Source organism: Manis pentadactyla, chromosome 4 (genome assembly GCF_030020395.1).
Source record: "Manis pentadactyla isolate mManPen7 chromosome 4, mManPen7.hap1, whole genome shotgun sequence".
Taxonomy (NCBI): Eukaryota; Metazoa; Chordata; class Mammalia; order Pholidota; family Manidae; genus Manis; species Manis pentadactyla.
This window is the reverse complement of record NC_080022.1, coordinates 155,155,179-155,181,478: the sequence shown is the minus strand read 5'-3', so window position 1 is coordinate 155,181,478 and position 26,300 is coordinate 155,155,179. Positions and strand designations below refer to the sequence as shown.

General features: G+C 41.3%; 1 protein-coding gene and 1 pseudogene across 1 annotated transcript in view; one reads left to right on the top strand and one right to left on the bottom strand.

Annotated features, from left to right (window-relative positions):
• Positions 1 to 6,611, top strand: part of LOC130683546 (serine/threonine-protein kinase TAO1-like) — a 28,678-nt gene extending 22,067 nt beyond the window's left edge. The window contains 2 exon segments of the mRNA XM_057501277.1: positions 5,431 to 5,691; positions 5,694 to 6,611. Coding sequence (XP_057357260.1) covers positions 5,431 to 5,691; positions 5,694 to 5,879 — 447 coding nt within the window. The 3' untranslated portion in view covers positions 5,880 to 6,611.
• Positions 1 to 26,300, bottom strand: part of LOC130683541 (protein phosphatase 1D-like) — a 105,877-nt pseudogene that overhangs the window by 49,726 nt on the left and 29,851 nt on the right.

Sequence of the window (26,300 nt, the reverse complement as noted above, 5' to 3'; positions counted from 1 at the left end):
TCAAATGGTAAGTCTGTTTTGAGCATTTTGATGTACCTCCATACTGCTTTCCACAATGGTTGAACAAGTTTACATTCCCACCAGCAGTGTAGGAGGGTTCCCCTTTCTCCACAGCCTCGCCAACATTTGTTGTTGTTTGTCTTTTGGATGGCAGCCATCCTTACTGGTGTGAGGTGATACCTCATTGTAGTTTTAATTTGCATTTCTCTGATAATTAGCGATGTGGAGCATCTTTTCATGTGTCTGTTGGCCATCTGTATTTCTTTTTTGGAGAACCGTCTGTTCAGTTCCTTTGCCCATTTTTTAATTGGGTTATTTGTTTTTTGTTTGTTGAGGCGTGTGAGCTCTTTATATATTCTGGACGTCAAGCCTTTATCGGATGTGTCATTTTCAAAGATATTCTCCCATACTGTAGGGTTTCTTTTTGTTCTATTGATGGTGTCTTTTGCTGTACAGAAGCTTTTCAGCTTAATATAGTCCCACTTGTTCATTTTTGCTGTTGTTTTCCTTGCCCGGGGAGATATGTTCAAGAAGAGGTCACTCATGTTTATGTCTAAGAGGTTTGTGCCTATGTTTTCTTCCAAGAGTTTAATGGTTTCATGACTTACATTCAGGTCTTTGATCCATTTTGAGTTTACTTTTGTATATGGGGTTAGACGATGGTCCAGTTTCATTCTCCTACATGTAGCTGTCCAGTTTTGCCAGCACCATCTGTTGAAGAGACTGTCATTTCGCCATTGTATGTCCATGGCTCCTTTATCAAATATTAATTGACCATATATGTCTGAGTTAATGTCTGGATTCTCTAGTCTGTTCCATTGGTCTGTGGCTCTGTTCTTGTGCCAGTACCAAATTGTCTTGATTACTATGGCTTTATAATAGAGCTTGAAGTTGGGGAGTGAGATCCCCCCTACTTTATTCTTCTTTCTCAGGATTGCTTTGGCTATTCGGGGTCTTTGGTGGTTCCATATGAATTTTTGAATTATTTGATCCAGTTCATTGAAGAATGTTGCTGGTAGTTTCATAGGGATTGCATCAAATCTGTATATTGCTTTGGGCAGGATGGCCATTTTGACGATATTAATTCTTCCTAGCCATGAGCATGGGATGCGTTTCCATCTGTTAGTGTCCCCTTTAATTTCTTTTAAGAGTGACTTGTAGTTTTCAGAATATAAGTCTTTCACTTCTTTGGTTAGGTTTATTCCTAGGTATTTTATTTTTTTTGATGCAATTGTGAATGGAGTTGTTTTCCTGATTTCTCTTTCTGTTGGTTCATTGTTGGTATATAGGAAAGCCACAGATTTCTGTGTGTTGATTTTGTATCCTGCAACTTTGCTGTATTCCGATATCAGTTCTAGTAGTTTTGGGGTGGAGTCTTTAGGGTTTTTTATGTACAGTATCATGTCATCTGCAAATAGTGACAGTTTGACTTCTTCTTTGCCAATCTGGATTCCTTGTATTTTTTTGTTTTGTCTGATTGCCGTGGCTAGGACCTCTAGTACAATGTTAAATAACAGTGGGGAGAGTGGGCATCCCTGTCTAGTTCCCGATCTCAGCGGAAATGCTTTCAGCTTCTCGCTATTCAATATAATGTTGGCTGTGGGTTTTTCATAGATGGCCTTTATTATGTTGAGGTACTTGCCCTCTATTCCCATTTTGCTGAGAGTTTTTATCATGAATGGATGTTGAACTTTGTCAAATGCTTTTTCAGCATCTATGGAGATGATCATGTGGTTTTTGTCTTTCTTTTTGTTGATGTGGTGGATGATATTGATGGACTTTCGAATGTTGTGCCATCCTTGCATCCCTGGGATGAATCCCACTTGGTCATGGTGTACGATGGTTTTGATGTATTTTTGAATTCGGTTTGCTAAAATTTTGTTGAGTATTTTTGCGTCTACGTTCATCAGGGATATTGGTCTATAGTTTTCTTTTTTGGTGGTGTCTTTGCCTGGTTTTGGTATTAGGGTGATGTTAGCTTCATAGAATGAGTTTGGGAGTATCCCCTCCTCTTCTATTTCTTGGAAAACTTTAAGGAGAATGGGTATTATGTCTTCCCTGTATGTCTGATAAAATTCCGAGGTAAATCCATCTGGCCCGGGGGTTTTGTTCTTTGGTAGTTTTTTGATTACCGCTTCAATTTCGTTGCTGGTAATTGGTCTGTTTAGATTTTCTGTTTCTTTTTGGGTCAGTCTTGGAAGGTTGTATTTTTCTAGGAAGTTGTCCATTTCTCCTAGGTTTCCCAGCTTGTTAGCATATAGGTTTTCATAGTAGTCTCTAATAATTCTTTGTATTTCTGCGGGATCTGTTGTGATTTTTCCTTTCTCATTTCTGATACTGTTGATTTGTGTTGACTCTCTTTTCCTCTTAATAAGTCTGGCTAGAGGCTTATCTATTTTGTTTATTTTCTCGAAGAACCAGCTCTTGGTTTCATTGATTTTTGCTATTGTTTTATTCTTCTCAATTTTATTTATTTCTTCTCTGATCTTTATTATGTCCCTCCTTCTGCTGACCTTAGGCCTCATTTGTTCTTCTTTTTCCAATTTCGATAGTTGTGACATTAGACCGTTCATTTGGGATTGCTCTTCCTTTTTTAAATATGCTTGGAGTGCTATATACTTTCCTCTTAAGACTGCTTTTGCTGCGTCCCACAGAAGTTGGGGCTTAGTGTTGTTGTTGTCATTTGTTTCCATATATTGCTGGATCTCCATTTTGATTTGGTCATTGATCCATTGATTATTTAGGAGCGTGTTGTTTAGCCTCCATGTGTTTGTGAGCCTTTTTGCTTTCTTTGAACAGTTTATTTCTAGTTTAATGCCTTTGTGGTCTGAAAAGTTGGTTGGTAGGATTTCAATCTTTTGGAATTTACTGAGGCTCTTTTTGTGTCCTAGTATGTGGTCTATTCTGGAGAATGTTCCATGTGCACTTGAGAAGAACGTGTATCCTGTTGCTTTTGGATGTAGAGTTCTGTAGATGTCTATTAGGTCCATCTGTTCTAGTGTGTTGTTCAGTGCCTCTGTGTCCTTACTTATTTTCTGTCTGGTGGATCTGTCCTTTGGAGTGAGTGGTGTGTTGAAGTCTCCTAGAATGAATGCGTTGCATTCTATTTCCTCCTTTAGTTCTGTTAATATTTGTTTCAGGTATGTTGGTGCTCCTGTATTGGGTGCATATATATTTATAATGGTTATATCCTCTTGATGGACTGAGCCCTTTATCATTATGTAATGTCCTTCTTTGTCTTTTGTTACTTTCTTTATTTTGAAGTCTGTTTTGTCTGATACCAGAATTGCAACACCTGCTTTCTTCTCTCTGTTGTTTGCTTGAAATATCTTTTTCCATCCCTTGACTTTAAGTCTGTGCGCGTCTTTGGGTTTGAGGTGAGTCTCTTGTAAGCAGCATATGGATGGATGTTGCTTTTTTATCCATTCTATTACTCTGTGTCTTTTGATTGGTGCATTCAGTCCATTTACATTTAGGGTGATTATTGAAAGGTATGAATTTATTGCCATTGCAGGCTTTAAGTTTGTGGTTACCAAAGGTTTAGGGTTAGCTTCTTTACTGTCTTACTGTCTAACTTAACTCGCTTGTTGAGCTATTATAAACACAATCTGATGATTCTTTATTTCTCTCCCTTCTTATTCCTCCTCCTCCCTTCTTCATATGTTGGGTGTTTTGTTGTGTGCTCTTTTTAGGAGTGCTCCCATCTAGAGCAGTCCCTGTAGGATGCCCTGTAGAGGTGGTTTGTGGGAGGCAAATTCCCTCAACTTTTGCTTGTCTGGGAATTGTTTAATCCCTCCTTCATATTTAAATGATATTCGTGCTGGATACAGTAGTCTTGGTTCGAGGCCCTTCTGTTTCATTGCATTAAGTATATCATGCCATTCTCTTCTGGCCTGTAGGGTTTCTGTTGAGAAGTCTGATGATAGCCTGATGGGTTTTCCTTTGTAGGTAACCTTTTTTTTCTCTCTGGCTGCTTGTAATACTTTGTCCTTGTCTTTGATCTTTGCCATTTTAATTATTATGTGTCTTGGTGTTGCCCTCCTTGGATCCCTTGTCATGGGAGTTCTGTGTACCTCTGTGGTCTGAGAGGCCATTTCTTCCCCTAGTTTGGGGAAATTTTCAGCAATTATTTCTTCAAAGACATTTTCTATCCCCTTTTCTCTCTCTACTTCTTCTGGAATGCCTATGATTCTTAAATTATTTCTTTTATATTGATCACTCAGCTCTCTTAAAATTCTTTCATTCCTGGAGATCCTTTTATCTCTCTCTGCATCAGCTTCTCTGCGTTCCTGTTCTCTGTTTTCTAGTCCATTAATGGTCTCTTGCATCTCGTCCATTCTGTTTTGAAGTCCTTCCAGAGCTTGTTTTATTTCTGAATTCTCCTTCCTTAGTTCTTGCATATTTCTCTGCAAGTCCATCAGCATGGTTATGACTTTTGTTTTGAATTCTTTTTCAGGTAGACTGGCTAAATCTATCTCCCCAGATTCCTTCTCAGGGGAAGATGTAGCAGATGCCGAAGCTGTCTGGGTTAGTCTTGTCTGAATCATATTTTTTTGCCTTTTCATGTTGACAGGTGCTATTGACTGTCAGCTGGGAGGGCCAAAATTTTCACTTACTACTGGCCTTTCTTTACTGGGGCAACTGCGACCCCTAGTGGCTTGTGTTGGGTAATTGCGTGTAGAGTGGGTCTTTGTGTCTTGCCTGGCCGGAAGGGAGAAATTTCCCTTTCTGTGGGCGGAATTTGTCTCAGGCTGCTTCTCTGCTTTCGCAGCGCCCGGTGGGGTGATGGATGGGGGGGCTGCTTGACTGTTTGCCTCCGTGAGGGGTCACAGAGCTGTTGCCCAGGGGGTTAGTGCACCCGGTTTTCCCTGTAATTTCCAGCTGCTGTACTGTGACCTGGGTTGTTTCCGTCAAGCTGTTAAGTCCCTGTCCCTTTAAGACTTTCAAAAAAGCCCCCACTTTTCTTTGTCACAGGGGCATCAGCTTCAGCACCCGCTCTGAGGTCTACCCCCTGTTCTCCCAGTATCCAGGGCCCCCTGGGCATATACTGTGTCTGCGCTCTGGCCCGGATGGCTGGGGCTGGGTGTTCGGCAGTCCTGGGCTCCGTCTCCCTCCCGCTCTGCCTATTGTTCTCCCGCCGGGAGCTGGGGGGAGGGGCGCTCGCGTCCCGCAGGGCCGGGGCTTGTATCTTACCCCTTTCACCAGTCGCTGGGTTCTCGCCGGTGTAGCTGCAGTCTGGCCACTGTCCTGCGTCTTCTGGTCTCTCTTTTAGGGCTAGTTGTGTTTGTTGTATTTTCAAAAGTATATATGTTTTTGGGAGGAGATTCCCACTGTCCTACTCACGCCGCCATGTTGGCTCCGCCTCCTCAGTTTATAGATTTTTTTAAATAAATGAGCTTTCTTTTTGCCTCCCCCCACAAACCACAACAGATAGAAGAAGAGGTACTGACATTTCAGAATGAATCTACGGAACGAATACAAAGCCTGCTGGAGCGTCGAGCAACACAAATGAAAGCTTTCAAGTCTGAAAGCGAGAGACTAGGTTTTAGTGACCTTGCCCCTGACGCATTCAGCCACAGCTCCTCAAGAGCTTCTGATTGGCCTCACAGTCCAACTGGGGGTCCAGGACCTCACTCGGGGCATCCCATAGGTGGCCCACCACAAGCCTGCGGCCATCCAATGCAAGGTGGGCCCCTAGTCATGGAGGTCACCATTCCACGCCAATGCATTGGGTACCCCGAGGTAGCAGTATGGGAGTTGGCAATGGCCCTCAGGCTCTGAGGCGGACAGCTGCCCGGCTAAGGACCGAACAGGGCATGAGCAGAAGCACGAGCGTCACTTCACAAACATCCAGTGGGTTACACATGCCTTACATGTAACTTAATAACTGAGAATGGCAATTCCGCTGAGCTGACCGCCACTACAGACATCACCCCAGCAGCCTCCTCACTTGGCTACTACCGTGTGGAAGCTGAGTGCATGTGGTATATTTTATTCATTTTTGTAAAGCGTTTTGTTTTGTGTTTACTAATTGGGATGTCATAGTATTTAGCTGTTGGGTTTTGTGTTTTTTGTTTTTAACTTTTGGGGAAATTTTGTGAAAAGGGGAATTGGTGTGTATGTGTATTTATCAAATACACACACACACACACACACACGCACACACACACATACACACACATAATGCACGTAGGAAAAAAAACTGGTTAGATAGGGTATTTTCTGAAAACTGCAAAAACAGAATTCAGCAGTGGCTTGAGTCATCATCACCTTTGGGCAACTCTATCCTAAGAAATTTGTGAAAAGATCTAAAGCCTTTCTCCGTATACCCCACCCAGGTTCTTATGAGCCACTCACAGCAGGCAGCATATGCCAAAACAAGTTATTATGGAAACACACCTGTATCCCCTCACCAATGTATTTTGTTTATTAAACAAATGTATTTTGTCTGACTTTTGTTTATTAAATTGGCCTCGTTTGAAGTAGGAAAAAAAGTGGAAATCCATGAACACTGAAGGGTTGCATTGACTTTTTCAGAGAGTGGAAGAAAACCTAATTCTTTTTCTCAATGCTGCAAGTTTGTCAGGGATTTTTTTTTTTTTTGGTCCATTCAATTGTGCCTTCTTTGAGGCATGGTGAGATGCAAGTTCTTCAGGGGGTCACAAGTTTTGTGGGAATTGCTTCACAGCACTGATCTGGGTCCTCATCTTCAGCCCCATCAATACTAGTTGTGAGACCTTAACCACAGCTTCTCTGACCATGATTCAAAAGAAATAGGAAAACAGGTGGTCTCTGGCTGCAACAAATGAACCAGTGTGAGACTCATCAGCCATATTATGGTTCTCAGACTGTGTGTGTCTGTGTGTGGGCAGTGTACAGTGGGCAGCCCAGGCCCAGCCTGAGAGCCTCAGAGATGCCCATCTTCCAGGCCCTTCCCAACTTTGCAATGGAATTAATAACTGGGACATCTCGCTTCATAAGAAGTGGAGAATAGATTCAGAGCAGAAAGTAGATGCCATTTCATCATAGAGGTCTTTAATAGACTCGGAGAACAGGATCTAGCTGCTTTGACTGTTTCATTATATTCTAACAGACCAAATTAAGGTCTATTCACAGTCTCAGTCTTTTCATAGGGAACAACTCACGAAATAACTTCCCCAAGGTCATGACTCAGATGAAGTAGAAACTAGAAGGCACATCTTCAAACTACCTCAGTGCTCTATCCACCACACAAGTTACTAATTGCCCTCTGGAAAATATCTCTACAAAGGTACCATTGATAATCAGGGAATTTTGAGCTTGCAGGCAAATTATCAGCCAGGAGCAGGAGGCCAGGTTGTTGATTAAACAGAGCCGCTACTGGTTAATGCTGGGCACAGAGGCTAGATCTACAGAAGCAGCACCTAGAGGATGGAGGGCGGACAGCGGGACTCTGCCAGCTCCACAGGCGGGCGAGCATGGCTCAGCACACAGAGCTTCAGAGGACAGACAAAACATTTCTTTCTGGGCATTCAAAAAATAATGACATGCCATCGTTGCAGGGAAACTGTAATTTATATATTATTCAGAGGCAAACAAGTTGGAGAGAGATTTTTGTTCAGCCATACTAGTGATAAACATAGGGCAAGGTATTTTCTGATTACACAGGATGGCTGAAAGGCTAGAGATGTTTATTTTTTGATGCGTTGATGTCTTTTATTGTTTGTTTTCATGAAATTCCATATTTCAAAATTTAGCTCTTCCTGGACACTTTAGTGCATGATTATTGGCTATTTTAAAACATCCTCTGGTCACTTTAGCAGAGTTATTTTAATTAAAATCTTTAGGTCATCTCCCAACTCCCAGGATCTGGATCAGGTCTGTGATCTGATCTTCAAGCCCATACACCAACCGGACAATTTTATAACCCATTGAGCTCAATAGCATTATTTCAGTTCACCAGCTCTCAGATGAGAAGAGACCTTACATCTAATCTAGGCCACCTTATTTCCCCACACATGTCCTCCCATGATCTGTGCCAAGTGGCAGTCCAGGTTGCACATCCACACCAATGATGCGGCACTTAAACTGCCTCCTGAGGCATTCATTTCATCTCCAGGCACCCAGATAGGTACAACTTCTCAATTTTATCTCTGCAAACTAGTGAGACAATTTCTGATGCTGTCCTTTGTGACTTGGCTGTAGAATCACTGAGATTCATTGGCATTGCTACCAAGTTCTACCACATGACCAAGTATATCTGCTTCTTTAAGCAGGGAGAGGATTCATGCTGAAGTTCATTTCTAAAGAGAGAGATCTTGGCATTATTACTAAGAGTGATTGAAAAAGGATCTTGTGGTCTGGGTGGAAGATGAGTACAGAGGAGCTTCTGACTCAGGTAGTTTTGAGGTTATATATATATATATAAAATCCAAGATGACACTTCCTGTGTCAGTCCTCTTTTCTAACACTACTCAAGTCTTAGAAAGGATATCCACTCAAAAGAGAGATGACAAATCTCAAAGCAAGGATCTGGTGATTTGTTTTTCATACTGCCATCTTTGGCCGAGCCACCCTGGAAACCTATGTATAAGTAAATAAAATACTAAATTTTTGAGAGAGTTAAGTTATCACTGAGCAGCCTTAGTGTGGATAAAATGAGAGTTCCTGCAGCCAGGATTCTCACCTGGCCCTGGTTGACTAGCTCACTGCACACCTGTGGGCAAAGATGACTGGTGACTCTATATGAAGAGCTCTGCCCAGTGTTCTGGGTGCAACATGGTGGCACAGCTGCAAGGCTGCAAGAGAGCAGAGCAGAGGCTGGAGTGGTGGCAGCACTGAGGACAGAGGCCCGGAGGATGGCTGTGTGGGAAGAGTGTGCAGGCAGAGAGGCCCAGAGGACAGGTGTGCAGGCAGAGAGGCCCAGAGGCAGAGACCAACTTGCTGCATGCAGACTCACTCTGAGTGAACAGGACTTTAGTGACTGACCTGCCACCTGAGAATAAAGTTGGGAATAACCCTTTCACCCCAAGAACGTTCTGCTGTCAATTTCTTTGGTAACATTGAATCTATAGTGAACTTGCCAGGGACTGAAACCCATTGGCAAGACACTTAGGTATCAGAAATCAGAACTTAGCAGAACTCAAAGAAGCCTGCAGAGGCAGCTGTCTGCTTCCTGCATTCTGATTCATTGGTGTGGACAGAGGATTCAGTCTCTACTTCAGAAATAATGCCTCCTTTAATTACATCACTGGAGTGTTCCCCCTCACTGCCTGGAGGTGTTTATGAGTAATGAGGAGACCAAGAGGTGGGAAATGAGGCCTGAGAGGATCGCTAAAGACTCACCACCTGGAAAACTCCAAGTCAGTGGTACTTTGGGTTTGTTTGTTTCTTGCTTCCTCAAACTTGTAGCTTACTCTGTTCAAGGAGGGACTCACATTCTCTCAGAAAAGTGTAGCTGGGGTTTTTCTAACTGGTGTCATATGATTTGCTATTAACCAAAACAGAGCCAATTCAGGTGATTCCTTCACTGCTAAAGGACATGGTTATCCAAACCTGCTTGAATAGGAACTGTACTTTCTTGGCCAAAGGGGACTGAAAAAGTAGTGATGCCGTCAAGTAGCGATGAGGAGATGAGAAAGAAGCAGCTTCCTGAGATAGCCTGTGAGCCCAAAGGCCATGGAGGAGAAATAGTTGAGGGCTTTAGATGTTAGTGCTGTGGGTCCACGGGAATTAGTGGAACCTGGACGAGGGCTGTTCTGCTGTTCTGAGAGCTCAAGACTATACCGAAAAGGTATATGTTTGTGTACCCACCCCCTGCAAGCTTGCTTTCCTATGAAAAAGGAAAGGAAACCAACCATAATTTCTCCAAAAGCTATTATCTTAAAGAATCACAGTCCCATGGTATCTGGCCTAGAATATGATCCAGATTTAGTCCTTAGGGGCCCTTTCAGCAGGGTGGGGAGGGGAGAGGTGAGGGGTGTTAAAACACCACGGGGCACCTTCCACTTTGCTGGCAGTTCTGAATAATCCTACAGTCCTGCATATGAGACTGGAGACCCTAATAAGTGAAATCCCCACTGCACCAGGTGCTGGGGGAAGGGGGAACAAGTGTCAGACATTCTTCTTCATCAAGCATCATGCAGAGGCTGTTACCCAGCAGTAGAATGGCTTCTTTGGATTTCATTTTTTTATTTGTCCTGATCAGAATGGTGAAAAAATGCTAGGTGAGGAATGTGGGGGAGGAGGAGCTAGGTAAATTTTCCAGGACAGAGTAACATGTTACTCAGAGTAACAACTGAGTGTTATTTGCATTTCAATTTAGATTCTTGGTTAGTTCATTTTATTTTCATTTGCTCTATAAGAACAAGGCTAGGCTAAGATTATCCAAACCTAAAATTGTAACCCCAGGAATTCCCCATACCAAGCATTAGGATATGACTTTTGGTAAACATCTCACCTTAAACTGCTTTGTTGTTTGCAAGGCCAGGATGGAGCTTCCTGTCAAAGCAGGTGCCCTCTTTCTCAATGACAAATTTAAACATCATAGCAAGCTCTTAGGAACACATGGCTCCAGATGTCCTATCGTACTGTTTAATGGCCTGACCCAAACCGGGGATATTGGTCTGTAATTTTCTTTTTTTTGTGGTGTCTTTACCTGGTTTTGGTATTAGAGTGATGCTGGCCTCAGAGAATGAGTTTGGTAGTATTCCCTCCTCTTGTACTTTTTGGAAAACTTTAAGGAGGTTGGGTATTAGGTATTCACTAAATGTTTGACAAAATTCAGCAGTGAAGAGGAGATTCTCAAGATGGCAGTGTGAGTAGGGTGGTGGAAATCTCCCCAAACCATACATATTTTGAAACTACAGCAAATACAACTATTCCTAAGAGAGAGCGCAGAAGATACAGTACAATAGCCAGGCTACACCTACATCTGCAAGAACTCAGCATCTCGTTAAAAGGGTAAGATACAGGGATCACAGGATGATGGCGGCGTGAGGAGTTCAGAGGAAATCTCCTCCCCAAAACATATATATTTATGAAAATACAATAAATACAATTATTCCTAAAAGAGACACCAGTGGATGCAGTACAACAGCCAGGAGACATCTACATCTGTGAGAACTTAACATCACACGAAGGGGGCAAAATACAAGCCATGGCCAGGCGGGACCTGAACACTCCCCCACCCCAAAACCAGGTTGGGAAGAAAGGAGTTGGAACGGGGAGGGAGTGAAAGCCCAGGACTGCTAAACAACCAGCTCTCGAAATTCGCACCCGGATCGCAGACACAAGGTGCATGGGGTGCTGGATATTAGAGAAATGGAAAAGCAAAACCTGTGGGCAGGTCCCCACAACCAGTACCCCGAGACAAAAGAAAAGCGAGTGCTTTCTGCAAGTCTTAAAGAGACAGGGACGCCATGGCTGGACGAAGTCATCCCTGCACACTTAGCCAGGAGCTGGGAATCCCGGGGAACCTTAGGCACCGTAAGCCCTGGGGAGGCAGCGCAGCTCTGAAGCCCCTCACAGCACTAAGCAGCCTGCCAGTCATTCCTCCAACTGGCGCGGACCCTGAAACACTGGCGCAGTAGTGGGAGAGAGCCAGCGCGTGCCAGTGGCAGCACCACTGGAAGGGACCCGGAGCAAATCACAACCGAACAGCCCGGGTGCAGCTCACGTGCACCTGCGGCAGTAGAGCCAGAGTATCCCAGAAGAGGCCCGCGTGGGAGAGCCCTGCACGCACCTGCAGCAGAGCCAGAGGGAGCAGGAACGCTCCCAGAAGCCGACCAGAATCCCAGCCCAATGCACAGCCACCCAGGCCAGACCCAAAGGCTGCTGCTGGCACACAGATGCCTGGCAGGGGCGCCGCTACTGCAGAGGAGCACACCTGGCATGCCTGCCACTTCCCGCAGGGTTCGGCGCTGCTCTGATGGAGACCCCACCCACAGCAGCATAGGGGAGTAACCCGGTTGCTGCACCAGGAGTGCGGGTAACCGACACAGGCAGCAGAGAAGGGCAAGGCATCTAGCAAACAGGAAAGGACTTTCTTCTCCCAGCTGACACACCCGCAACCTGCCTACAGCCACCGCTATCACCATGAAAAGGCAAAAAAATTTAGTCCAGACCAAGATAGTTCAGACAACACCTGAGAGAGGATCTGCACAGACAGACCTAACCAGTTTCCCTGAAAAATAATTCAAAATAAAAATCATAAACATGCTGACAGAGCTGCAGAGAAATATACAAGAGCTAAAGGATGACGTCCAGAGGGAGATTACAGAAGTGAAACAATGTCTGGAAGGATTTATAAGCAGAATGGATAAGATGTAATAGGCCATTGATGGAATAGAAACCAGAAAACAGGAACGCATAGAAGATGACGCAGAGAGAGATAAAAGGATCTCCAGGAATGAAACAATATTAAGAGAACTGTGTGACCAATTCAAAAGGAACAATATCCGCATTATAGGGGTACCAGAAGAGGAAGACAGAGAAAAAGGGATAGAAAGTGCGTTTGAAGAAATAATTGCTGAGAACTTCCCCAAACTGGGGGAGGAAATAGTTGCTCAGACTACGGAAGAACAAAGAATAACAGATAGAAGGGACCCAAGGAGGACAACACCAACACACATAATAATTAAAATGGCAAAGATCAAGGACAGGGACAGAGTATTAAAGGCAGCCAGAGAGAGAAAAAAGGTCACCTACAAAGGAAAACCCATCAGGCTATCATGAGACTTCTCAACACAAACCTTACAGGCCAGAAGAAAATGGCATGGTGTATTTAATGCAATGAAACAGAAGGGTCTTGAACCAAGGATACTGTATCCAGCACGATTATCATTCAAATATGAAGGAGGAATTAAACAATTCCCAGACAAGCAAAAGTTGAGGGAATTTGCCTCCCACAAACCACCTCTACAGGGTATCTTAGAGGGACTGCTCTAGATGGGAGCACTCTTAAAAAGAGCACAGAACAAAACACCCAACATATGAAAAATTGAGGAAGAGGAATAAGAAGGGAGAGAAATAATCATCAGACTGTGTTTATAATAGCTCAATAAGCGAGTTAAGTCAGAGAGTAGGGTAGTAAACAAGCTAACCGTGAACCTCTGGAAACCACGAATCTAAAACCTGCAATGGCAATAAGTACATATCTTTCAATAATCACCCTAAATGTAAATGGACTGAACGCACCAATCAAAAGACACAGAGTAATAGAATGGATGAAAAAGCAAGACCCATTATTATGCTGCTTACAAGAGACTCTCACCTCAAACCCAAAGACATGCACAGACTAAAAGTCAAGGGATGGAAAAAGATATCTCATGCAAACAAAAGAGAGAAAAAAGCAGGTGTTGCAATACTAGTATCAGACAAAATAGACTTCAAAACAAAGAAAGTAACAAGAGATAAAGAAGGACATTACATAATGATAAAGGGCTCAGTCCAATAAGAGGATATAATTATTATAAACATATATGCACCCACTACAGGAGCACCAATCTTTGTGAAACAAAAACTAACAGAATTAAAGGAGGAAATAGAATGCAATGCATTCATTTTTGGAGACTTTAACACACCACTCACTCCTCAAGAAAGATCCAGAAGACAGAAAATAAGTAAGGACACAGAGGCACTGAACAACACACTAGAACAGATGGACCTAATAGACATCTATAGAACTCTACAGCCAAAAGCAACAGGATACACATTCTTATCAAGTGCACATGGAGCATTCTCCAGAATAAACCACATACTAGGCCGCAAAAAGAGCCTCAGTAAATTCCAAAACATTGAAATCCTACCAACCAACTTTTCAGACCACAAAGGTATAAAAGTAGAAATAAATTGTACAAAGGAAGCAAAAAGGCTCACAAACACATGGAGGCTTAACAACGTGCTCCTAAATAATCAATGGATCAACGACCAAATTAAAATGGAGATCCAGCAATATATGGAAACAAATGACAATAAAAAACAATGCCCCAACTTCTATGGGACGCAGCAAAAGCAGTCTTAAGAGGAAAGTATATAGCAATCCAGGCATATTTAAAGAACGAAAAACAATCCCAAATTAATAGTCTAATGTCACAATTATCAAAATTGGAAAAAGAAGAACAAATGAGGCCTAAGCTCAGCAGATGGAGGAACATAATAAAGATCACAGAAGAAATAAATAAAATTGAGAAGAATAAAACAATAGACGGGCCAGATGGATTTACCTCGGAATTTTATCAGACATACAGAGAAGACATAGTACCCATTCTCCTTAAAGTTTTCCACAAAATAGAAGAGGAGGGCATACTCCCAAACACATTCTATGAAGCTAACATCACTCTAATACCAAAACCAGCCAAAGACCCCACCAAAAAAGAAAACTACAGACCAATATCCCTGATGAACGTAAATGCAAAAATACTCAACGAAATATTAGCAAACCGAACTCAAAAATACATCAAGAGGATCATACACCATGACCAAGTGGGATTCATCCCAGGGATGCAAGGATGGTACAACATTCGAAAATCTATCAACATCATCCACCACATCAACAAAAAGAAGGAAAAAAACCACATGATCATCTCCATACATGCTGAAAAAGCATTCAACTAAATTCAACATCCTTTCATGATAAAAACTCTCAACAAAATGGGCATAGAGGGCAAGTACCTCAGCATAATAAAGGCCATATATGATAAACCCACAGCTAACATCATATTGAGCAGCGAGAGTCTGAAAGCTTTTCCTCTGAGATCGGGAACAAGACAGGGATGTCCACTCTCCCCACTGTTATCCAACATAGTACTGGAGGTCCTAGCCATGGCAATTAGACAAAACAAAGAAATACAAGGAATCCAGATTGGTAAAGAAGAAGTCAAATTGTCACTATTTGCAGATGACATGATATTGTACATAAAAAGCCCTAAAGACTCCATTCCAAAACTACTAGAACTAATATCGGAATTCAGCAAAGTTGCAGGATACAAAATTAACACACAGAAATCTGTGGCTTTCCTATACACTTACAATGAAATAAAAAAAGAGAAATCGGAAAACAAATCCATTCACAATTGCATCAAAAAGAATAAAATACCTAGGAATAAACCTACCCAAGGAAGTGAAAGACCTATACCATGAAAACTACAACATACTCTTAAGAGAAATTAAAGAGGACACTAACAAATGGAAACTCATCCCAAGCTCCTGGCTAGGAAGAATTAAATGGCCATCTGCCCAAAGCAATATACAGATTCGATGCAATCCCTATCAAATTCCCAACAGCATTCTTCAATGAACTGGAACAAATAGTTCAAAAATTCATATGGAACCACCAAAGACCCCGATTAACCAAAGCAATCCCGAGAAGGAAGAATAAAGTGGGGGGGGGGGACTCACTCCCCTACTTCAAGCTCTACTATAAAACCACAGTAATCAAGACAATTTCATACTGGCACAAGAACAGAGCCACACACCAGTGGAAGAGAATAGAGACTCCAAACATTAACCCAAACATATATGGTCAACTAATATTCGATAAAGGAGCCATGGACATACAATAGGGGAAATGACAGTCTCTTCAACAGATGGTGCTGGCAAAACTTGACAGCTACATGTAAGAGAATGAAACTGGATCACTGTCTAACCCCATACACAAAAGTAAATTCGAAATGGATCAAAGATCTGAATGTAAGTCATGAAACCATAAAACTCTTAGAAAAAAACATAGGCAAAAATCTCATGGATATAAACATGAGTGACTTCCTCATGAACATATCTCCCTGGGCAAGGGAAACAAAAGCAAAAATGAACAAGTGGGACTATATCAAGCTAAAAAGCTTCTGTACAGCAAAGGACACCATCAATAGAAGAAAAAGGTATCCTACAGTATGGGAGAATATATTCATAAATGACAGATCCGATAAAGGATTGACATCCAAAATATATAAAGAGCTCACACACCTCAAACATACAAAAAGCAAATAATCCAATTAAAAAATGGGCTAGAGGAGCTGAATAGACAGTTCTCCAAAGAAGAAATTCAAATGGCCAACCGACACATGAAAAGATGCTCCACATCACTTGCCATCAGAGAAATGCAAATTAAACCACAATGAGATATCACCTCACACCAGTAAGGATCGCCACCATCCAAAAGACAAACAACAACAAATGTTGGCGAGGTTGTGGAGAAAGGGGAACCCTCCTACACTTCTGGTGGGAATGCAAATTAGTTCAACCATTGTGGAAAGCAGTATGGAGGTTCACCAGAATGCTCAAAATGGAAATATCATTTGACCCAGGAATTCCACTTCTAGGAATTTAGCCTAAGAATGCAGCACTCCAGGTTTAAAAAGACAGATGCACCCCTATGTTTATCACTGCATTATTTACAATAGCTAAGATATGGAAGCAACCTAAATGTCCATCAGTAGATGAATGGATAAAGGAGATTTGGTACGTATACACAATGGAACATTACTCAGTCGTAAGAAAAAAACAGATCCTACCATATGCAACAACATGGATGGAGCTAGAGGGTATTATGCTCAGTGAAATAAGCCAGGCCGAGAAAGACAAGTATCAAATGATTTCACTCATATGTGGAGTATAAGAACAAAGGAAAACTGAAGGAACAAAACAGCAGCAGAATCATAGAACCCAAGAATGGATTAACAGTTACCAGAGGGAAAGGGACTGGGGAGGATGGATGGGAAGGGAGGGATAAGGGCGGGGAAAAAGAAAGGGGGCATTACGATTAGCATGTATAGTATGGAGTGAGCACGGGGAGCACTGGGCAGCACAGAGAAGACAAGTAGTGATTCTACAGCATCTTACTATGCTGATGGACAGTGACTGTGAAGGGGTCTGTCGGGGGGACTTGGTGAAGGGGGAGCCTAGTAAACATAATGTTCTTCATGTAATTTTAGATTAATGATAACAAAACCAAACCAAACAAAATAAAATGAAATAAAATATATTTCTTAAAATTGGGTATAATTGACATTTAGCAAAGTATATGTCTTATTTTTTAACAAACTTGAACAACTTTCCTGAACAACTTCTTCAACAACTTTCTTCATTTAGCTTTTAAGACACTCTCCACTGAATTACTTTCTATTTCACTTGTGGCTCTTTCTCACTTTTGTTTTGCCTTGTTCCTCCATTCATACCCCCACGTCTTCACATTGAGAGTATCTCAGGGCTTATAGTCAGTGGACCTTTTCCCCTTTTCTATCTACAGTCAATCCCTCATTCAATTGCAAGTCTTTGAATGCCTTCTGTATGCCACTATTTTAGTTTATTATCTGTTTTCTCTTCACAGAAGAGATTTCCATTAGTCCAGGAATTTTTTATTGTTTTGTTCATTGCTGAGTCCCCAGTACCTGGCACATAGCAGGTACTTAATAAGTATTTCGTGAATGAATGAACAATCGAAGAAGTGTGAACTCTGCGTGTGGTTTTTAAATATGTGCACAAATTCTCTGATACTCTTTTTATGCAGGGCTTAATTCCCCTTCTTTTAAGAGTGGGCTAGAATTTAGTGTCTCAGTGCTCACAAATAAGGATGACTAATGATGTATCACTTATGACACGAGATCATAAAAACACACTGTGGCTACCGCATTGCTCTTTTGGATTACCCACCTGGGGAAGCCAGCTGTCACAGCATGAAGACATTCAAGCAACCCTAAGAAGAGGCCCACAGGGCAAAGAACTGAGGAATACTGCCAACAACAATATAAGTAAGCCATCCTAGAAGCAAATGTCCCATAGCTAGATGACCACAGCTATAAATGACATCTTGACTGCAACCATGCGAGAGACCCTGAGCTGGAACCACCTAGGCTAAGCTACTCCCAGGTTCCTGAGCCACAGAAACCATGTGGGATAATGTTTTACACTGCTAAGTTTGGGAGTATTCTGTTAGACAGCAGTAAGTCACTAATACAGTGGGATTTTAATAACCAGGCACAATAACTTTGGGGAGAAATGTAGCAATACAGGCATACCTCTCGGAGATATTGTATATTTGATTCCAGACTACTGCAATAAAGGCAATCAAATGATTTTTTTTTTTTTCGCAGTGCATATAGAAATATTTATACTACAGGCTATAAAGTGTGAGATGGCATTATGTCTACAGAACAATGTACATATCTTTAAAATTTTGTTATTGCTAACCATCACCTGAGCTTTCAGCAAGTCATAATCTTTTTTGCTGGTGGAGGGTCATGCCTTGATGTTGATGGTGGTTTTCTCATCTGCAATGATTGCTGAAGGCTGCAGCGGCTATGCAGATTTCTTAAAGTAAGACAACAATGACGTATATTCTTCCTTTCAGTTTCTCTGTAGCATGTGATGCCATTTGACAGCATTTTATACAGAAGAACTTCTTTCAATATTGGGATCAACTATCTCAAATACTATCACTGCTTTATGAACTAAGTTTATAGAGTATTTTAAATCCTTTGTTCTCATTTCAGCAATCTTCACAGCATCTTCACTGCTGTGAAGAAGATTCCATCTCAAGAAACCACTTTGTTCACCCGTAAGAAGCATCTCCTTATCCATTAAAACTTTATCATGAGACTGCAGCAGTTCAGTCACATCTTCAGGTGCCACTTCTAATTCTAGTTCTCTCACTTTTTCCACCACATCTGAGTTACATCCTCCTCTGATGTCCTGAATCCTTGAAAGCTATCCATGACGGTTGGAACCCACTTCTTCAAAAATCCTATTCATGTTGATATTTTGACCTCTTACCATGAATCCTGAATGTTCTTAATGGTATCTAGAATGGTGAATCCTTTCCAGAAGATTTACGTTTACTTTGCCCAAATCCATCAGAGCAATCACTGCCTATGGCAGGTATAGCCTTATGAAATATATTTTTTAAATAACAAGACTTCAAAGTCAAAAATGACTCCTTGATCCATAGACTTCAGAATAGATGCTGTGTTAGTAGGCATGAAAAAGACATTCATCTCATTGTATATCTCCATCAGAGTTTTTGGTTGACCGGGTGCATTATCAATAAGCAGCAACATTTTGAAAAGAATCTTTTTTTTCCTGAGCAGTAGGTCTCAACAGTGAGCCTAAGATATTCAGGAAACTATATTGTAAATAGTATGTTATCATCCAGGCTTTATTTTCCCATTTATACAACACAGGCAGAGTAGAGTGAGCATAATTCTTAAGGGCCTTAAGATATTTGGAATAGTCAATGAATATTAGCTTCAACTTGAAAGAAATTAGCTATTAGTTCTAACAAAGTCATCCCGTCCTTTAAAGCTCTAAAGCCAGGAGGCGAGAGATGAGAAAAAGATGGTGGCATGAGAAGGGAGGCAGAAACCTCCTCTGGAAACCACATATAACATGGAAAGACAGCAAATACAACTAATCCTGAAAGAGCAACCCAAAGACTGCAGAACAGACTGCCTACATCTATGGAAAAGAGAAGACGTCATAGAAAAGGGTTAAGTAACAAAGATGCGATCCGGTGGGACCCAAGCCCTCCCTCCCCCCACTGCAGATCACAGGCAGAAAAGAAATGAAGCAGGGAGGGAGTCGAAGCCCAGGACTGCTGAACACCCAGCCCTGGACATCTGCTCTGGAGATTAGTGGGGCTGGAAAGCAAAGACAGATGGAATACTTGGAGAGACTGAGATTCCAGACACTTATAGGGGACAAAAGAAAGGTGGCACTTTAAAAGACTACCCAACAGTAAGAGGGGCACTAACAGGGCAAGGATCACACAGAGCTTGCTGCTCAGGGGAAAGGGCAAGTGGACAAAATCGTCCCAGCAAACTCGGCCCAGCAGGTTGAGAACTTTCAAGAGCTTCAGATGCTCCATCCCGCTGGCTAGGAACGCAGCGCTGCGGCCCCCAAATGCGATTCTCAGCCTCCTGCTCCTTCCTCCCAGCAAGCACTGTTCTCACACACCTGATGTACTCCCCCATCGCGCCAGGAGAGCCAGAATGGGGCCCTGCCTACAGCAGCTACAGGGACGTAGCAGAGGCTCCTCCCTGTGCATTTGAACTACTGGCCAAAAACAAACTGGATCATGCCACTGACCTACTTCAACAAACAATAGTAACAGCAAACATTTATAGAGCATCTACTATGTACCAGGCACTACTTTTAAGAACTTCACATGTATTAAGTCATCTAATACAACAGTATGAGGTAGGTACCATTATTAGCACCATCTTACAGACAAAAAAACTGTGTCACAATATATTAATTTGCCAAAGTCTGTACGGTAAATAAAAGCATTGTGAATTTTGGCTCCAAACTTTTTCTCTTAGCCACTGTGGTACATTTCCTCCCTTACCTTCCACCCCTTGGGAAGGGATGTGGAGCCAATCCCTTTCCAAAAGCATTTAAAATAAAATTTCTGTCATGGTCTAAGAAAGCCTATAGGATTCAGATTTTGCCTACTACCCATAGTGTCTTTACCAAACACCTTACCTTGGCCTGCATACCCCTTCTTTAATTTTTTATTTTAAAGAAATACAGTTGGTATATAATCCTTTACTGATTTCAAGTATACAAAACGGTGGTTCAACAGTTACCCATATTATTATATCCTCACCCACCTAGAACAGTTACCGTCAGCATAGGAAGATGTTACAAAATCAGTGGCTATAGTCTCCATGCTCTATTACCATACCCATGACCAACTTATATTATGATTGAGAATTTTTATGCCCCTTTATCCCCCTCACCTCCCACCCATCAACCCCAACCCCCACCCATGGTAATCACCAGTCATTTCTCAGTGTCTGTGAGTCTACTGCTTTTGTTTGTTTTGTTTTGTTTTTATATCCCATAAATAAGTGAAATCATGTAGTATATGTCTTTCTCTGCATGGATTATTTCACTGAGCATAATACCCTCTAGATCCACCCATATTGTTGCAAGTGGCAGGAAGTTCTCTGTTTTCTATGGCTAAAAATATTCCATTGTGTGTAGGTACCACATCTTCTTTACCCATTCACCTATTGATGGACATGATCGTTGCTTCTGTATCTTGGCTATTGTAAATAATGTGACAATAAACATAAGGGTGCATGTTTCTTTTTGAATGAGAAACTTTGTTTTCTTCTGGTAAATTTCTAGAGGTGGAATTACTGGGTCATACGACATTTCTAGTTTTCCTTTTGTGAGGAACCTCCATAGTGCTTTCCACAGTGGCTGCACCAATTTACATTCCCACCAACACTGCAGGAGGGTTCCCTTTTTCTCACATCCTTGCCAATACTTGCTATTTCTTATCTTTTGGATAGTGGCCAAACTGACTGGTGTGAGGTGATAATCTCACTGTGGCTTTGATTTCCATTTCCTTGATGATTAGCAATGTGGAGCCTGTGCCTGTTGACCATCTGTATTTCTTTGGAGAAATGTCTGTTCAGGTCAGACATGCAATTTTAAATTAGGTTATTTCTTATTTTGGTGTTGAAGCATGTGAGTCCCTAACATATGTTGGATGTTAAACCCTTGTCAGATGAGTCATTTACGAATATATATTTTCCCATACTGCAGGATGCCTTTTTGTTCTGATGGTGTCCTTTGCTGTACAGAAGTTTTTTAGCTTGATGGAGTCCCATTTGTTCATTTTTTTATTTTGTTTCCCTTTCCCAAGGAGATGTGTTCAGGAAAAAAGTTGCTCATGTTTATACTCAAGAGATTTTGCCTATGTTTTCTTCTATGAGTTTTACAGTTTCACGACTTATATTCAAGTCTTTGATCCATTTTGAGTTTAATTTTGTGTGTGGAGTTAGACAAAAATCTAGGTTCATTCTCTTACATGTAGCTGTCCAGTTTTGCCAACACCATTTGTTGAAGAGGCTGTCTTTTCCCCATTGTATATCCATGACTCCTTTATTATTTACTACATGACCACAGATGCATGGGCTTCTATCTGGACTCTCTATTCTGTTCTATTGATCGATGGGTCTGTCCTTGTGCTGGTACCACATTGTTTTGATTACCGTAGCTCTGAAGTAGAGCTTGAAGTCAGTGAGCATAATACCCCACCCCCATTTTGTTCTTCTTTCTTTTGGCTATTCAGGGTCTTTTATGGTTCTGTATGAATTTTAGGCTTATTTGCTCTAGTTCATTGAAAACTGTCATTCATATTTTGATAGGGATCGCATCAAATCTGTAGACTGCTTTGGGCAGGACAGTCATTTTGGCAGTATTATTTCTTTCGATCCAAAAGCATGGGGTAGATTTCCATTTGTTGCTGTCTTCTTTTAATTGCTCTCATGAGTGTCTTATAGTATTCAGGGTATAAGTCTTTTACCTCCTTGGTTATGTTCCTTCCTAGGTATTTTCTTCTTTTTACTGCAATTGTCAATGGAATTGTTTTCCTTATTTCTCTTTCTGCTAGTTCATTGTTAGTATACAGGAAAGCAGCATGTTTCTGTGTATTCATTTTCTAACTTTTAACTTTGCTGAATCTAGTTATTAGTTCCAACAGTATTTTTGTGAAGTCTTTACAGTTCTCTGTATATGTCATCTGCAATCATTAACAGTAATTTCTTCCTTACCAATTTGAATGACTTTTATCTCTTTATCTTTTTTGACTGCTGTGGCTAGGACCTGCAGTACTTTGTTGAATAAAAATAGACTGGACATTCTTGTCTTGTTCCTGATCTTGGAGGAAAAGCTTTCAGTTTTTCACCATTGAGTATGATGTTAACTGTGGGTTTGTCATATATGGCTTTATTATATTGCGGTATGTACCCTCTATGTCCATGTGGTTAAGCATTTTTTATCACGAATGGATGTTCAATTTTGTCAAATGCCTTTTCAGCATCTACTGAGTTGTGGTTCTATCTTTGTTTTTGTTAATGTAGGGTATGATATTGATTGATTTGCAAATATTGTACCATTTTGCACCGCTGGAATAAATTCTACTTGCCTGTGTTAGATGATTCTTTTGTTGCATTTTTTAATTTGGTTTGCCAATATATTGCTGAGGATTTTTGTATCAATGTTCATCAGGATATTGGTCTAAAATTTTCTTTTTTTGTACTGTTTTTTCTGCTTTTGGTATTAAGATTGATCCTGGCCTCACAGAATGAGTTTGGAAGTATTCCATCTTCTACTTTTTGAAATACTTTAAGAAGGATGGGTATTAGCTCTTCTTTACATGTTTGGTAGAATTCAGCTGCGAAACCATCTGGTCCTGTCTTTTGTTTGTTGGGAGTTTTTTGATTACCAGTTCAATTTTGCGGCTGGTAATTGGTTAGTACAGATTTTCTGTTTCTTCCTGGATCAATCTTGGAGGGTTTTATTTCTCTAGGAATAGGTCCTTTTCTCCTAGATTTCCTAATTTATTGGCACATAGTTCTTCATAGAATTCTCTAATAATCTGTTGTATTTCTGTGGTATCTGTTGTGACTCTTCCATCTTCATTTCTGATTTTGCTTATGTGTGTACTGTCTCTTTTTTCTTGGAAGTCAGGCTAAAGGTTTGTCTCTTTGTTTATCTTCTCAAAGAACCAGCTCTTGGTTTCACTGACTTTTTCTATTGTTTTATTCTTCTTGATTTTATTTATTTTTGCTTTGATTTTTATTATGTCCCTCCTCTAGTAACGTTGCGTTTCATCTGTTCTTCTTTTTCTAGTTTCTTTAATTGTGAATTTAGACGGTTCATTTGGGATTGTTCTTGTTTCTTCAGGTAGGCCTGTATTGCTGTGTACTTCTCACTTAGAACCACTTTATCAGCATCCCACAAATTTGGACTATTGTATTTTTATATACATTTGTCTCCTTGTATTGCTTTACTTGTTTTGATTTGTTTGTTCATCCACTGATTCTCTTCAATCTTCTTTAGAAGCACATTGTTTAGTCTCCATGTGTTTGTGGGCTTTTTTATCTTTGGGTAATTTATTTCTAGTTTTATACCATTGTGGTGTGAGAAGTTGCTTGATACAATTTCAATCTTTTTAAATTTATTGACGGTCTTTCTATGGCCTAATATGTGACCTATTCTGGAGAACATTCCATATAGACCTAAGAAAAATGTGTAACCTGCTGCTTTTGGGTGGAATGCTCTGTAGATATATGTCAAGAGCATCTGATCTGACATGTTGTTCTGTGCCTCTGTTTCCTTATTTATTTTGTGTGGTTGATCTATTGATAAGTGGTATGTTAAAGTCTCCTAATATGAATGAGTTCCAGTCTATTTAACCTTTTAATTCTCTTAGCATTTCTTTTATATGTTTAGGTGCTCCTGTGTTGGGTGCAGAAATATTAATAATGGTTATATCCTCTTATTGAACTGACCCCTTTATCATTACATAGTGTCTTTCTTGGGGCCTTGTTAATTTCCTTGTTTTGAAGTCTTTGTGTCTGTATAAGTACTTTTACTCCTGTTTTCTCCCTATTATTTTCATGTAATATATTTCTCCATCCCTTCATTTTTCAGACTGTGAATGTCTTTAGGTCTAAAATGCGTCTCCTGTAGGCTACATATAGATGGGTCTTGTTTTTTCATCCACTCTGCAACTCTATGTCTTTTGATTGATGCATTCACTCCATTTACATTTAAGGTAATTATTGGTACATATTTATTGCCATTTATTAATTGTTCTCTAGTTGTTTTATAATTCCTTTCTGTTCCATTCTTCCTTATACTCTTCTCTTGCTACTTGATGGTGTCCTTTAATGTTGTTACTGGACTTCTCTTTTTTAGTGTTTGTGTATTTCTTATAGTCTTTAGATTTGTGGTTACCATAAGGCTCGTGTGTAGTTTTCTAACTATATACCACTCTATTAAGTTGATGATTGCTCTATTCAAACACAGTCTAAAAGTGCTTCTTTTTTATTCTTCTTCAACATTTTATGTATTAGATGTCATAATTTGCATCTCTGGTGTATCCCTTCACTGATTTTGTATATAGCTGGTTTTTACTGCTTTTGTGTTATTTTAATTTCATACTTGCTTGGTAAGTAACTGGTCTACTACATTTACTGTGGGTTTATTTAGGCTTAAGAACATTTCTATCTACAGAAGTCGTTTTAACACATCCTTCAATGCCAGTTCAGTGGTTGTAGATTCCTTCAGCCTTACCTGGTAAATTTCTAATCTTTTCTTCATATGTGAATGATATCTTGCTTGGTAGAGGTTGAAGGTCCCTTAGTTTCAGTACACTAAATATTTCATGCCACTCCCTTCTGGTCTGGGGAGGAGCCAAGATGGTGGTGTGCATAGGGCAGTGGAAATCTCCTCCCAAATCATATATATTCTTGAAAATACAACAAATACAACTATTCCTAAAAGAGAGACCAGAAGATACAGTACAACAGCCAGGCTACATCTACACCTGTGATAACCCAGCGCCTCACGAAGGGGGTAAGATATAAGCCGCGGCCCAGCGGGACGCGAGCACGCCCCGCACCCCAGCTCCCTGGCAGGAGGAGAGGAGTCAGAGCGGGAAGGAAGAGGGAGCCCAGGACTGCTAAATACCCAGCCCTAGTCATCCACACCGGGAGCGCAGACACACAGTGCGTGGTGTGCTGGATACTAGCAGAAACGGAACAGTAAAACCTATAAGCAGGTTCCCACCACCGGCACCCCTGGGACAAAAGAAAAGCAAGTGCTTTTGAATGTCTTAAAGGGACAGGAGCCTCACAGCTGGATGGAAGCATCCTGGCACACTCAGACCAGCAGCTGTGAATCCCAGGGAACTTTGAGTGCCCTAAACCCCTGAGCGGGAGCGCAGCTCTGAGACCACTCATGGTGGAAAACAGCTTCCATCCATTTTCCCTCTTGCATGGCGCTGCCATAGCAGAGCAGCAAACTGAGACCAGCCATGCCCACAGCAGCCACGCAGAGCATCCTCTGCAGCGGCCACGACCAGACACAGAGGCCCCATCAGTGCACAGCTGCCCAGCACAAGCCACTAGGTTTTGCCATTCTCAAAGGAAGGGAAGGCGACAGGCAAGCAAGAAGGGACTTTGTTCTCCCAGCTGCTACACAGGGCAACTGCCTACAACTACCTCTATCGCCATGAAAAGGCAGAAGAATTTGATACAGACAAGAATAACCCAGACATCCCCTGAGAGGGAACCTGGGGAGATAGATTTAAACAATCTTCCTGAAAAAGAATTCAAAATAAAGGTCATAACCATGCTGATGGACCTGCAGAGAAATATGCAAGAGCTAAGGGATGAAATCTGGAGGGAGATAACAGAAATGAAACAACTGACAGAAGGTCTTAAGAGCAGACTGGACGATGTGCAAGAGACTGTTAATGGAATAGAGATCAGAGAACAGGAATACAGAGAAGCTGAGGGAGAGAG